Raw genomic sequence first — 13235 nt, 5'->3', positions numbered from 1 at the left:
ACCTAGAAACAGTTTAGCTGCTCATAAAAAAAAGAATGATTTGAATAAATCAAATGTTATGTTTAAATGGTGCTATATTCTGATTTACTTTACTGCGATAGTGTGTTTGTTCAGTAACAGGAGTCTCCATGTCTCTCCAGATCTTTATTAAACATAAAATGCATTTGCAGGTTGGGGTACCAATTTCATCCAATCAGGAGAGAGAACTCACACTTGATACAGAGATTAAACAAGTGAAATTGGAAGTCATGTCAAGTCAAGTGGAACACAATAAAATGTAAATCCCTGTACCGTGTGTGTTTGGTCGTCGTCGTTCATTCTGCTGAAATGAGTGCGTTTGGCTTTTCTTTTTTTTACTAAAATAGATGTTGGTCCATTGTTGTCTATGGCAATGAAGCGATTTTCCCTAGAAATGCTCTGAACGGGACATTTGTTTACAAATGTTGGTTGCTAAACACAGGATGGTATAACTGCCTCTGTGTCAGTCCATTGTCATTTGGTCCCCAAGTTGGTTGGGGAAGTCCCATACAGAGAACACACGTTAAGGGAAGGTAAGAATAGAGTGTCCTTAGTAAAGCATCACCTCTTCCTCCTGGACCTCTTCGTCTGGTGAGGGGGTTAACCCTGCATCTGTGCCCGAATCAGAGTCCAGCGTGAGTAGTAGCCGTTTGCGATTGCGGCCCTCGTCCCCATCCACGTCCTCAGGCCGTGCTAGCGGAGCCCTCTGCTTACGCCGGGCAGCGGGGACATCTTCCACCCCGCTCACGCCTGCCAGAAGAAACAACAGTGAGATGGATAAGACGACAACGATAACTTAGGGAATATACTGCTTGGGCATGGCATCAAAGAGCAATTTGTTGGTCACAAAAAAAAAGAGAACCAGGAGACTCATCTGACCTAATAGTAAAAGATGGTTTATTGTGTTAAAAATGTGAAACCGTGCAGCAGTGTGGAATTAGTTGGGTCATGTTGTTGTTGGGAATGATTCCAAAACCAACAACATTCTGCACTAGGCTACATGTTGTTATCCATCTAGGTCAGATTCTGAAATAGCGCTGAATGGAAATCCAAAAGGGGCAGAGAAAAGGGATGGGAACAGGACGTTAAAGGGATAACGTTTCACATCTTCTGTAGTTTTACTTTGATTTCTGTGAAAGCCAATTACCAAATGAAGAGTCTGAAGAACAATGTTATACATGGCCAGGTGGCAGAGGCTTTATGCTTAACCCACGACTCGAGTATCTTCATGATGCCACCATGCTGTATCGTTCTACAGCTGCGATGCTAAAGATGTGTTGCTATATTGTTGTGGTCCCAACAGGACCGCCGTAGTCAACGTTAACACAAAAAAGGAACATTTGACATTGTTGGCGTGTCTGTAACAACCAGCAAATATTTATCAACATGGAAAATGTCAATATTCTATGTAGCAGCATCACAATATTAAAATGATACTGTACTCTAATTTTGACTTCCATTTCCAGGTAGGAGGTAGTTATTCTGATGCTGACCCCAAGAATAAAGCCAGCACTCCCTAAAGTGCAATATAAAAACAGCAAGCCTGTACATGACTAGGCTATCCACTGAACAGGTAGGACAAGTAATTACACACTGCTCATTGAGCCACTCACTAGCACTCAAGCGTGTGTGATTGTAGCAATGTGTGGGGTGGTACCACTACCAACCAACCCAAAACTCAGCTTCTGCTAAAAAATAAAGTATAAAAACAGTGCCCTTTACTGTGGTGTTTATATGACCAAGACAAACATCCTTAATACAACAGAAACCTGAGATCAATGGGCAATATACATTTTAATATTCATGGTAGGATGTCAATACGACATCATAGTACTGATGTCAGACTTGAAGTACAACAGGTACAACGATTGATTATTGCATAACCAGAGGTGCATTCATTCCACAGGCATCGTTCTCATTCCAACAGTCATCGGCCTAGTAAGTGAAAGAGAACTTAGGGGTCAACCACACAGTCTGGTTGTGTGTCCTTAAATCACTGATGGGTAATGGATGGCAAAATGGCTCACGGACGGTCCAGACTCGTTTTTAGTTCACCGAGCCCCATGTTTACAAACTCAGTGGTTTCGTCCACAGCCTGTCCATTCTGGAGACAAGGCGCAGTAATGTTCACGCAGAGTGGGACGCCTTCTGCTGTGATGTTATTTTCCTCTCTGCCAGTTCTAACCGGCCTAGGGCCAAAGGGTGCTGTGATCCTGGACAGATATCATGATGACACACAAACAAAACACCACCTGTCGCAAACCACAGCTCAGAGTGGGACTGGCTGGATTGGCGAGTGCCTGTACAGCATATTGACACTCCACTCTCTGTGATGTCATGCACAAGCACAACTGCACAAAAGTTAGGCTAAAACATTTTAGATAATCTTAAAACCTACTGATATTTAGTACAGTGCTGAGTACAGTAGTGCATGATGGGGTCCACAGATGGGTCCATTTGACTCCATTCAATCAATCTGCAAAATGCACCCTATTAGCATCACTGAAGTGTTCATATACCTCATACGGCCCAGGGGGGGGCCACATGTGACCCCACCATCACTTAATGCGGCCCGCAGGTTAATATCAGAATACTGATATATTATTGATTTCAGCTGTTACAATTCCAAATATGCAAACATTACATGAACCGCTTTAATTACTTAAGTCTATATAAGTAGCTTAATGACTAGTATTAAAATGTTAGTCTTTTTTATGTCCAATGTATTCAACTAAATGCATTTGAAACTAGAAAAAGTGCCCCTCGGGGGACAGGTCTCCACCAGGCCAGGTCAGGTTGTGGCCTCCTGGTGGCACTATAATAGGCCAATGTGAAAAGGGTGCCATTTGTTCTTACACCATTGATGGCAATTGGATGATTTGAGGCATTTTGTTCCAAAAAATGTGTTTTGCAAACTGTTGGTGGCCAGTGTGAAAAGGGTGGGATTATATTCCTCAGCCTAGTAGGAAAGTCTGTGAAAGATTTCATGTAAATTGCACGCTGCGTTCATGATTTGAGGCTTTTTGTTTCAAAAGGGCCAATCCTGCAAACTTTGAAAGCCAATGTTAATAGCCAATTAGGATGGAATATGAAATAACAGACAGATCCATCTTGAACACATGATTATAGAGATAGTGTGTAACGATTTGCGGGATTTTGGGACAGAAACTGGAGGAGTAGCGCCACCTCCTGGTGCTATAACAGGCCGTTCTGGAAATTTTGGGGCAGAGGTTCATCGTTGGCATCCAGGGAGTGTGTGTGTAAAATTTGGCATCGACCGGGTTAACGGTGCCGGAGATTAGCTGTTCACGGACGGACGGACAGACACACGGACGGAGTGCAAAACATACTCTCTCCCCATGCCTTCGGCCTGATGGAGACAATTAAATAAAACAAAAAAAATAATAATCAGGATTTCAATTAAATAGCAAAGATAGCTGATCTACAAGCTCAAAACGTGTTGCAGTGATATGACATTAGGCTAATATGCAATGTGGCCCTCTGGAGTGAGTGTGGAAATATAGTGGCCCTCTCCATCGTCAAAGTTGCCCACCCCTGATATACCTGAAATGTAGAAATATCATATCACAACCCTCTGGCAAACATAATTGTCATTATAAAGCAAGCCAAACATAAACAGCCCATCGGTCTGTCAACTGATAATGTCGCCCAAGGCAGGTAGTCTTATACTTGTTCTACAAGCCTGCTCAGAACAGAAGTTAGGGTTCATGACTTATGACTTTTGCTCTGAACATAATTAGGCTTCACGACTTCTGACTTTTAGGCATTAGTCTCATATAGCAAACGAGACATTAGAATCTGATATCCAAAGTTAAACGTGTAAAGGTGTCTCTCCAAAACATGGTGGCGTCAGAACCTGACAATTAGGGACGCCCTGATCCCATCTGTAAGATTAATAGGGCTTAACATAATATTGCAATTTTAAGCAGTTTAAAACGCAACAATTTATTTTGCATTGTAGCTTATTAGGCAGCATTCACCACCTTAAAAAAGTAGTAACAGCAATCATAACTTATGATCTGTTCTAAATGGATTGTGATTTAGAAAGTGAGTGAGTGAGTATATATACACACACACACACATATATACAAAGCACTTGACGAAGCCTACACAGCAAAACACGTTGTGCAATAAAAATAAATGAAGCAAATCTTGTTCTGAGTGTCTCACTCACACACACACACACACACAATTCCAAAACAATCAAGCCATTTAAAAAAGTTAAAGCAGTCCACCATTGACCACTTACCTAAATTGTATTCATTTTACCAACTTTAATGTGCTGAAAAATGTGCTGGTGGTATAAATGCACAAAGCCGGTCAGGCAAAGCAAGCAATGCTGTCTGTGGTCTGCACCTACAAAACAGCATGACTATTCTGCTCAGCACACACAAATTAGGCCTGGACATTTCCCGAGTGTGAGGCAGCATGTCACAGGTTGCCGTCATGGCCAGAGCAACCCTCAGCATGATGAAGTGGCACTGTAGCCACAGAGAGGATAAACACAAAGACACCATTCTGCTGGGATTGCAAGCAGAGAGAGAGAGAGAGAGAGAGAGAGAGAGAGCGATACAATCCAGTATGTTAGCTATAAACTCCACCGCTCTACATCATAAACGAGTATTAGTTTTTCCCAATACCTACTCATTGAAGTGATATATCTAGCGCAAGACTGACTGTCCTATCCGTCAGCTTGCACTAATTTGGGCTACAAGTTAAAATTAGATGCTTCATTTCTTATCTTGTTGAAGCATTGAGCAGATGTTTTCTGGGCTGCCCTAGTGGAGCGTTCACACGAGGCATATGCAAAGATGCAAAGATCACAGAAGACAGAATATTTGTCGCTTTTGTATATCACTGCTCACACGGTCATTAACGGCATCAAGCGTGCGTCCGTAGTGACGTGTGTCGGAGGCTCGGCAGCTGGCGGGGGAGTTGAGAAGAAAAAAAACAATCCAGCATGTAGCTTTGCATCTGGAAGTTGAACCCAGCTCAGCTTCAATGTGTAGCTTTGCATCTGGAAGTTGAACCCAGCTCAGCTTCAATGTGTAGCTTTGTATCTTTTGCAGGAGCTACAAATGTCGATTTTCTTCGCAGCTTCACGTCGCTGGCTTCCACTTACATTGAATGCATCTGCCCATGTGAACGCAACATATGTTCCACACACACACACACACACACACACACACACACACACACACACACACACACACACACCATTAGGTCAAGGGAATGATATAAGGCGGTGGGATAGCCGGTGAAACTCGTCACCATCAGCGGCTTTGCTACATATTGTGGGCTTGTAGGTTATTTTCGAGATTTGGTGTCAAGCAAAAAACAGATAAGCAAAGCGCTGTACCATCAATAAATACAATAAAAGCCCAGTGAAGCACAATAAACAAAAATACTAAGTTACAAACATGGGTTAAAAGTGGAATAAAAATGTGATTTAAAAACAGGTAGTGGAGGCCAGCGTGATGTGGGTGGGCAACTCGTTCAAAAGTTTGGGGGCTTAATCAGAGAAGGCCCGTTCACGATACGACTGCACTCTCTTTACACCAGTCTACAAATACTGAATAGTGCACCTCAAGTCATCTTAAGGTTGAGAGTTTCAGTTAACAATATTCAACCCATTTTATTATTTATTGAAATACTATTAAATGGGCGCCTGCCACACCTGCTGGCCTAGTGGTCCAGGCGCATGCCACATATAGGCTCTGGCCTGGCAGCGTGTCACGTTTTCGAGTCCCGTTCATCACAACCTTTGCTGCATGACTCTCCCCTTCTCTCTCTCTCTCTCCCTCCCTCTTTCCTGTCCGTCTTCACTGTAACTATCAATGAAGGCACAAAAGCCAAAAACAAATCTTACTATTAAATACACTCAATAAAGAGTAAGAACAAACCTATGACGTGAGGTTTGATCTAATACAGTTTAGAAATGTAATTATCTGAATCACTGATAAAAATGAAGAAAAATATCACACCCGTGTGAAGTGAGGGGCGCTCTTATCTTACAACAGCAATTACAACATAATGTTTGTTTAAGCAACGGGTGCTAAATGTTTGTTTTAGTTGTTTCTTAAACAAGCATTGTTGAAAGACAAACATTAAAACTGTATATAGGAGGGGCTAGTGCCCCTCAAAAAGTAAAAATAGAATCCATGGACTGGAGCCCTTAGGGCTCCAGTCCATGGATTCTATTTGCCCTACATTATCAGGGTACACTACTACAGGACCCTGTGCTCCAATCTATCTTGCATTGTCCCTTCCTTTTCTAAGCAGTGTCTATCTTTAACTATGCAGGCCAAGTAGCGTGAGAGAGCGACTGGGCAAGCTAGCCTACATCTCAGCTCTGTATCCCAAAACAGCTCTCCTCCCCAGACTCGTGCACTATATCTGAGGCAGATCTTGTTGAAGGCCAGGTCCACCACTGTTAATTCAGCTATCTAAATATGTTATGTTCCACCAGTTTTAAGGGTAATTTTCCACTGATTTGTATGAGGCTTGGTTGGTACAATAATTCACCATTCATTAGATTTTTGTAGGTGAATGTGAGGATGAGGATATTCAATTCTCAGTACTCAAGTTATTAAAGGAAAACATAAAATATAGTATGCATGACGGCACGACACCAGACCTCGTTTCACGTTTTCATTGCTATTCAAAACAGGGGTAGTCTGGCAATTTTGTAGGTAAGGAGAACACTGCCATTACGCAAAAACAATCAACTGCTTCTTCTGCTCATGCACTGGCCCCCTCCTCTGTTACAGATGAAGATCAATGCAAAATCGAAGGGTTTCCATTAATTGGGCTCCTGCAGCCTCATGGATTGTCAAGTTAAACTCATTTGAACAACAGGCTGAAAGCAAATCATATGGATGTTTTCAAGGCTACTTTTACTTGGCCACAGGACTCTGGAGAATGAGGTTGTGAAAGAGCGCAAGGGAGCAACTACAGCCAATTGAGATGCAGGCACACAATTCCTTGCCACACACACACACACACACACACACGTGGTCGACTTGATTCGGCTTCTCTGGATGCAAGTCAAGCAGGGCAAACTTCAACTGCGCCAAGCTAAGAGAGATTTGAGTCTGTGCTAAGAGGACAAAGTGCAAATTAAGAATGACCAGAGTGAGTGTGTGTTACAGTGACTGTTACGACAGAGCCAGCAGGCCTGTACAAAACAAGACACAAATGGTATTACGATATGGGCAGGCTTATGGGGTACTGTTGTTGAAACAATGATACTTGGGATTTGGTACCAGTACGCCACAGTACCTTTTCCTGGTACTTAACTGTAATCATTTTTATTTTTTAAATCAATCACCCCTGTGTGAAGTGAGGGGCGCTCTTATCATCATACATCATCTCATTCCGGCCAATCACAATTTGCGTCCTCACCTTTGTCGTCAATGTTTAGTGTTACGCAATGTAAATCAATTCAATATAGTTATTTCAAATGTAAATTCTGTTGTAACACTCCTGTATGGAAATAAATTTCACTTGGAATTACACTATTTATCCAAAAAAGATGGTGGAAGCGCATAGCTTTGCTCAAGGACCCAAATGGTGTCAAACTGTGTTTTCCAACACCATTTCAGCTAGCCATTACCCTCTGTCAATTTATACACATTCCTTTAGGGGATAAAATTTTGATTTCAGGTTAACCCATATACTGCCACGTGCTGGACGCACAGCCAACCTCAGACTGCCGAGGCCATTTCAATGCTGCACACGCTGGACCCACATCCTGTTTTGGGTGTCCATGTTTAATGCTACATAAATAGCGTCAATGCTAGAGAGCTAAAATGAAGCCATCCTTGCTCTAGAAAGCGCCAATGTTTCCATCTAAACCACCGGATAATCAGCAAAGACCTCCGATAATCGCGCATTTTATCCAAACCACAGAGAGCTCCGTAGATTGAGTTATTCAGCTTTTTAGTCAGCCTGTATAAAGGGAGGTGGACGGCAGCGCGGTTGCGCAACCCGGTCTAGGATCGCTAAAGAAGGAAAGGCCAAGCCAAAATAATAATAAAAATAGAAATCAGCGATCCGGTTTGATATCAATAATAAAGCTTATCAGACGGAACATTACGCCAGAAGCAGTTGCTGGTTGGATTCCTTCTGACGGAACGTTCCGCCACGAGCAGTTAAACCGTTAAGAGAGTGATGCAAGGCAGTGTTGAGCATCACGTACAGCCATTCAGAGAAATTTGTTTTAACACATTTTCGAGGTACCACAATTAAGCACACATTAGAGCTAATGGAATTAAAGAAAACAAATAAATATCACAGTAATATTTTGGTCAATACTGAGACCATGATTATTTAATATGAGTACATGTAAACAGTTTTTTCTTCGTATTGCCTTGAGGTCCAGACACACACCATGTAACAATAACAAATACAATATTTGTCAGACTCCTTGAAACCCAAATTCAGAGAATTTTAACCCATTCTCGAGGTACCAAAATTAAACACAGATTAGGGCTGCTGGAATTACAATATTTGTTGTTTTTCTCACATTAGCCTCCTTGAAACCCAAACGCAAACAACTGAATTGGTTTTACCTTTCTTGATGACGAAAGGCTCTCTTTCTTGGCTCAAGCTGGACTAAACATCCCAGTCTATTTGGATTTAGAGAGTGGTTAAAACAAACCACTGTAAATGAAAGCGGGGTTGGGGACGAAATGAGAGCATCATTGCCAAACATAATAAAGCGCAAAAATCCTATCGTCATTATCATGTTTTCATAATCATTGACCTGAAAATAATTTATTGATTGAGCAGCTCGAGCCATAAAGATGTAAAGTCCCACATATTTTGTTTCCCGTTCGAACCTGCTGCTGAGCCAATCAGAAGAAGCTATTGGAAAATGTAACCTGGGACTACAGTTATGCACAGAGCCTATTATTAATATAATGTGAATAGGTACTCTGTAGTACCGAGTCTACAGGGGCAATTCTCTGATTTCTGACTCTCAGTAAAGGTACCAAGTTCGGTACTCAACCTTAGATATGGGACTCAGGATCATATCTCAGTGATATGCACGGTAGAGATTGTTTATCAACTCTTTCCATAACAGTCTGGAGTTAGAGATTAGCCAAAGACTTGGCAAAAAGTTGGGTTTTTAGCTGTGCCGTTTCAGATCCATATAAAGCGATACAACACGTATATATGCATGTCAATTGCAGACAACAGATGGCTATTAAAACATGTAAACAGGTATATATGTCAATAGCAGACTATGTATTAAGAAGGCACTATGCTCAGGAATGAATTTAATCAATTCACCATTGTTGCTAAACTAACCACTTAAACCCTATACATATAGTTCAATAGGGCCCCCCAAGCTCTGTACTAGGTCTGCTCCTTTTTTCCCCCTCGACACCAAATCTCCTTGGAGAAAATAGCTGATCTACAAGCTCACATCGCATAACATACAACACATTGTTAGCCGTTAGATCTGCCATCTTTGGCAAATGTTTCCCCCAGAATAGGGATGCTAGGGGCGAGCTCAATTGGAACACAATGGCCATCATCCAATAGTTTATCATAAGAAACGTATTTTTTTGATTTATGAATGATTCCGACATCCAGCAGCCACACAAATAGGTTTACGATTATTGCATTATACTAGCTTTTCAGCCATGGTGGCTGATAGACTAGCATAGCAGCCTACGAGCCAAGTAGCCACAGTTAAAATGTATCAGCATTTGGCTGGTGGCTAGTGTTCATTTCCTAGCCCGTTTGCAACTGAAATGAAACATAACATAAAAGCCGATTGTGAGTGTGAGTAGATTAATGTTTCAAGTTAAGCTTAACTGGAAAATATAGGCACATGATTCAAATCCATTCCCTTTTACATTTGTGCATGCAATGAAACCATGTAAATAGATTAAAATAAATGTTATAGTGCAGAATCTTGGTATGTTATATTGCAACGATCAATATTTGATGTCTCTAGCCTTCATAAATTACACAATTATTCAACAATGATTTGTATGTCTTTATATACTGAAACCAGGCTTCTGACTAATACAGGGGAGAGCAACAGCAGGTTAGAGATGCTTAGTGTGAACCCTTTATTCCTTTACAACATTGGCTGATACAATGTATTGTTTTATATCAATACTTGATATTGAACAGTTGAACTTCATGTTTATCATTTAGGTTTTGGAGCAGGCCTATATGCACTTCAGCAGGCGAAATGAGCATCTGGTTGGATGTGCTCTCTCTCTCTCTCACATAATCTCACAGCATCAACCAACACACAGTCACGGCACGCACACGATAATTGTATGCCATTGCCAACAAATAACAAACAAGGATTCCCAAAAGAGGCTGCTTTAGGCTGCAGCCATTGGACCAAACTAGCTTGTAAATTAGCTTTAAAGTGGACCACCAATAATAGAGCACATAAAAATAACCAGGTCATTACCAGGATGAGCTCAGGCTTTACTGGAGCCAAGTCAAGAAGACCGTTGGTCTAAAGAAAACAGCTACTGTAGTGTAAACTAGTAGAGGTTAGTTCAGATAGAGACCGAGGTGAGCTGAAGCATGTGGATGGTCCGTCATCCGCCAGTGGACCGAGGGTGAAAACAAAAGTGACTGTCGAAGCTACAACATTGTAACAGAAAAATACAACGAATCGTTCAGTCAGCTGACGGTGTGTATTACACCAGAAAGTTTGACCCATCGGGTTCTGTGACGGCAGGGGTCGCTTTTTTCCACAAATTCGCAGAGAATCTGTCGAAATTCGTCAAACAATCGAGAGCTAGATTGAGTCCCTTTCGCCCCGTTTCGTAACAACCATCGGGATATTTGTGTAACGGCAAAGCATCGCTTTGTTGAAAAGGTAAACAAGAACCAGAGTCACTGGATTTGATAGGGCACTAAATTCGGTGTACCCGAATGTGTACCGCAGAGTGTCTTACTAGTGAAAACATAGGCTAACGAAATAGCGACAATTTGCCACTGACACAACTACGACGACTGCAGTCGATTCCAAAATTTTCGCAACACAATAACGTAGATTATTTCAGTCAATGAAATGTTCAACTCACCTTCTTTGAAGACGCGGCTTTTGCTTTTTGGTTCGAAGTGATTTCGGTTTCTCAGCCCGCTTACCTCCGCCATCTTGCTGTAACTGAAATTGAACGTGGCTGACGTCAGAGATAATTTCTTTTTACCCTCCTCCTGGCTCAAGTTCACATAGCTGCTCCGAAATAAAACAGTAATATCTTTTAATATCGCAGCAATATGAATATTTTGTTAAAATGTTAGCGATGGTAGCCTGGTGTGTTTGTTAAGTTAAAGAAGATCCCCCGTCTCTCGAGCTCTTATAAACAGAATGAAACATTTTCAAATGGGTCACAAATATCATCCAATCAGGAGAGAGAGAGAACCCTTTTATTAGTTTAAATTTGATAGCGTGCTAATTCAAAAATGGTCTGCTAGTTTTTTCTTCTTCATCACTTCCAATTTCTCTTGTTTATCCTGTATCTTACTGTACACATTTCTTTCTTTTGATTTCTAAACGTTTACTTAAATATCAGGGGTTTTCAAGTAGGCTACTCATTGTGAATCAGGGACTACCCAGGGACCACCACTCTGACTAAGAATCAACCTGACCACTGTTGTGTTGGGATGGGATATCGATATGGGCTAAGATTAGTGCTTTCATAACACTTGCTAGTAATGCATGGATACACTACACTGTTTCTCAACCGATGGTTCACTGACTACTGGTACATCGTACATGGCATAATAGGCCTGCAGGTGGTCCAGGGGAAAATGTTTTAAAATATAAATAAAATGCCTTTGTTAAATGTAATAAAATGTGTTTAAAATAAATAATACAGTATTTCAAAAGTCAATCAATGTAAGACCAGTAAGACGCCTGAGGGCGAGAAGCGACCTTGCCCTTTAGGGCGTGCACGCATCCGCCTGGCTGACAGCAGACTACTGGGCGAGCGCTGGCGCTTTGGAATGGGGGGTCAGATCAACATATCCGCCTGGGTGACAGCAGACTGCTGGGCGAGCGCTGGTGCTTTGGCATGGGGGGTAAGATCTTAATTTTTGGGCCTGTTGAGAACTAGTTTTCGCCAGCTGCCGGGCGCAACTGCACTAATTACTTTGGGGCAGGCCCGTCTAGAGTTTGAATGGACAGGTATCAGTCAAAAGGGAGACATCAAAGAGGAAGGATGGATGGGGAAGGATCAACATGGAATGTTAGAACAGGTCAGCTCCATATATGGAGATTTAACAGTATATTATATCAAGCCCAGGCATTATTTAACTCTAACTGAAATATAAGTGGTCCTCAGAGACTTTTTTTTCTTTCTTTGTTTCTTTTTATTTTATTTTATTTTTATTTATTTTTAGAACCACTGATAGTGATCTAGTCTTGCGTAGCCAGACAAGTATTCCACAATCTGTGAGAGGCAACAGTCTGTAAACGCAAGACTTTCTTCTGGGATTCCTATCCCACGGTGTTACCCTTATTTCATTCTCTTACTTTAGCCAACCTTCCATTAAACTCAGGTTAACTGATATACAGTACTGATAGAGCATCTAGACACATGATGACATCATTATATTATGGGCACCTTTCCTAACAATGATGACTCAATCAGGCAAGCTGGTACACTTACCCTTCTTGAGATTCTAACTCCCTTTTCTGTGAAATGTCTTAACCTCAGACTTCCCAGTAACTGACTAACTTGGCGCACTTCAACGGAACAGTGCACAAAAGTTTAGTGCACCGTTCCATGGAAGAAAATACAAAATATTCACTTTGCTACATTACTAAATGCATGGTCAACAGTTAGGGGCCGCATGCAATACCTTCACTGACCTTTTATTTTATTATATTTTTTGCATAGTACTGTATGTCAATAAATGTTCTGATGAATTGAAAATGGAGGACCCCATGTAAACAAGCCATTGTGCTTTTCTGGGTATCTCAATCTTAGCAGGCCTTGTATTGAACTGTGCTTTCTCGAACTGTATTTATTTACCCTACAAACTGTCAAAACAATTTCCAATCAATCAATCAATCAACACTGTAGGCCTACTAGTTGTCCTGTTTGTTTTGGGGGGGTTTTATCCATTTTTTATTTATTTTATATTTTCTAACAAGACAAACATGTAAATCCCCAATGCACATAGGTGGCCTTACACAGGGACAG

The 13235-nt window shown here is 41.4% G+C and overlaps 1 protein-coding gene across 5 annotated transcripts in view; it reads right to left on the bottom strand.

The window, feature by feature from the left end:
* The window catches only part of LOC306930933 (atlastin-2-like), a 37218-nt gene extending 25946 nt beyond the window's left edge, over positions 1-11272 (bottom strand). The window contains exons 1-2 of one of the 5 annotated variants that reach the window (XM_079512045.1): positions 11109-11272; positions 584-768 (exon numbers count right to left, since the gene is read on the bottom strand). In XM_079512045.1, coding sequence (XP_079368171.1) covers positions 584-768; positions 11109-11181 — 258 coding nt within the window. In that variant the 5' untranslated portion in view covers positions 11182-11272. The remainder of the gene's footprint in view (positions 1-583; positions 769-11108) is intronic. The other 4 variants (XM_079512043.1, XM_079512044.1, XM_079512042.1 and 1 more) reach the window with 4 other exon arrangements.
* Positions 11273-13235: the final 1963 nt, after the last annotated feature.

The sequence above is a fragment of the Electrona antarctica genome, assembly GCF_951216825.1.
Source record: "Electrona antarctica genome assembly, chromosome: 10".
In the NCBI taxonomy this organism is placed as follows: Eukaryota; Metazoa; Chordata; class Actinopteri; order Myctophiformes; family Myctophidae; genus Electrona; species Electrona antarctica.
This window is presented reverse-complemented; position numbering and strand designations above follow the sequence as displayed.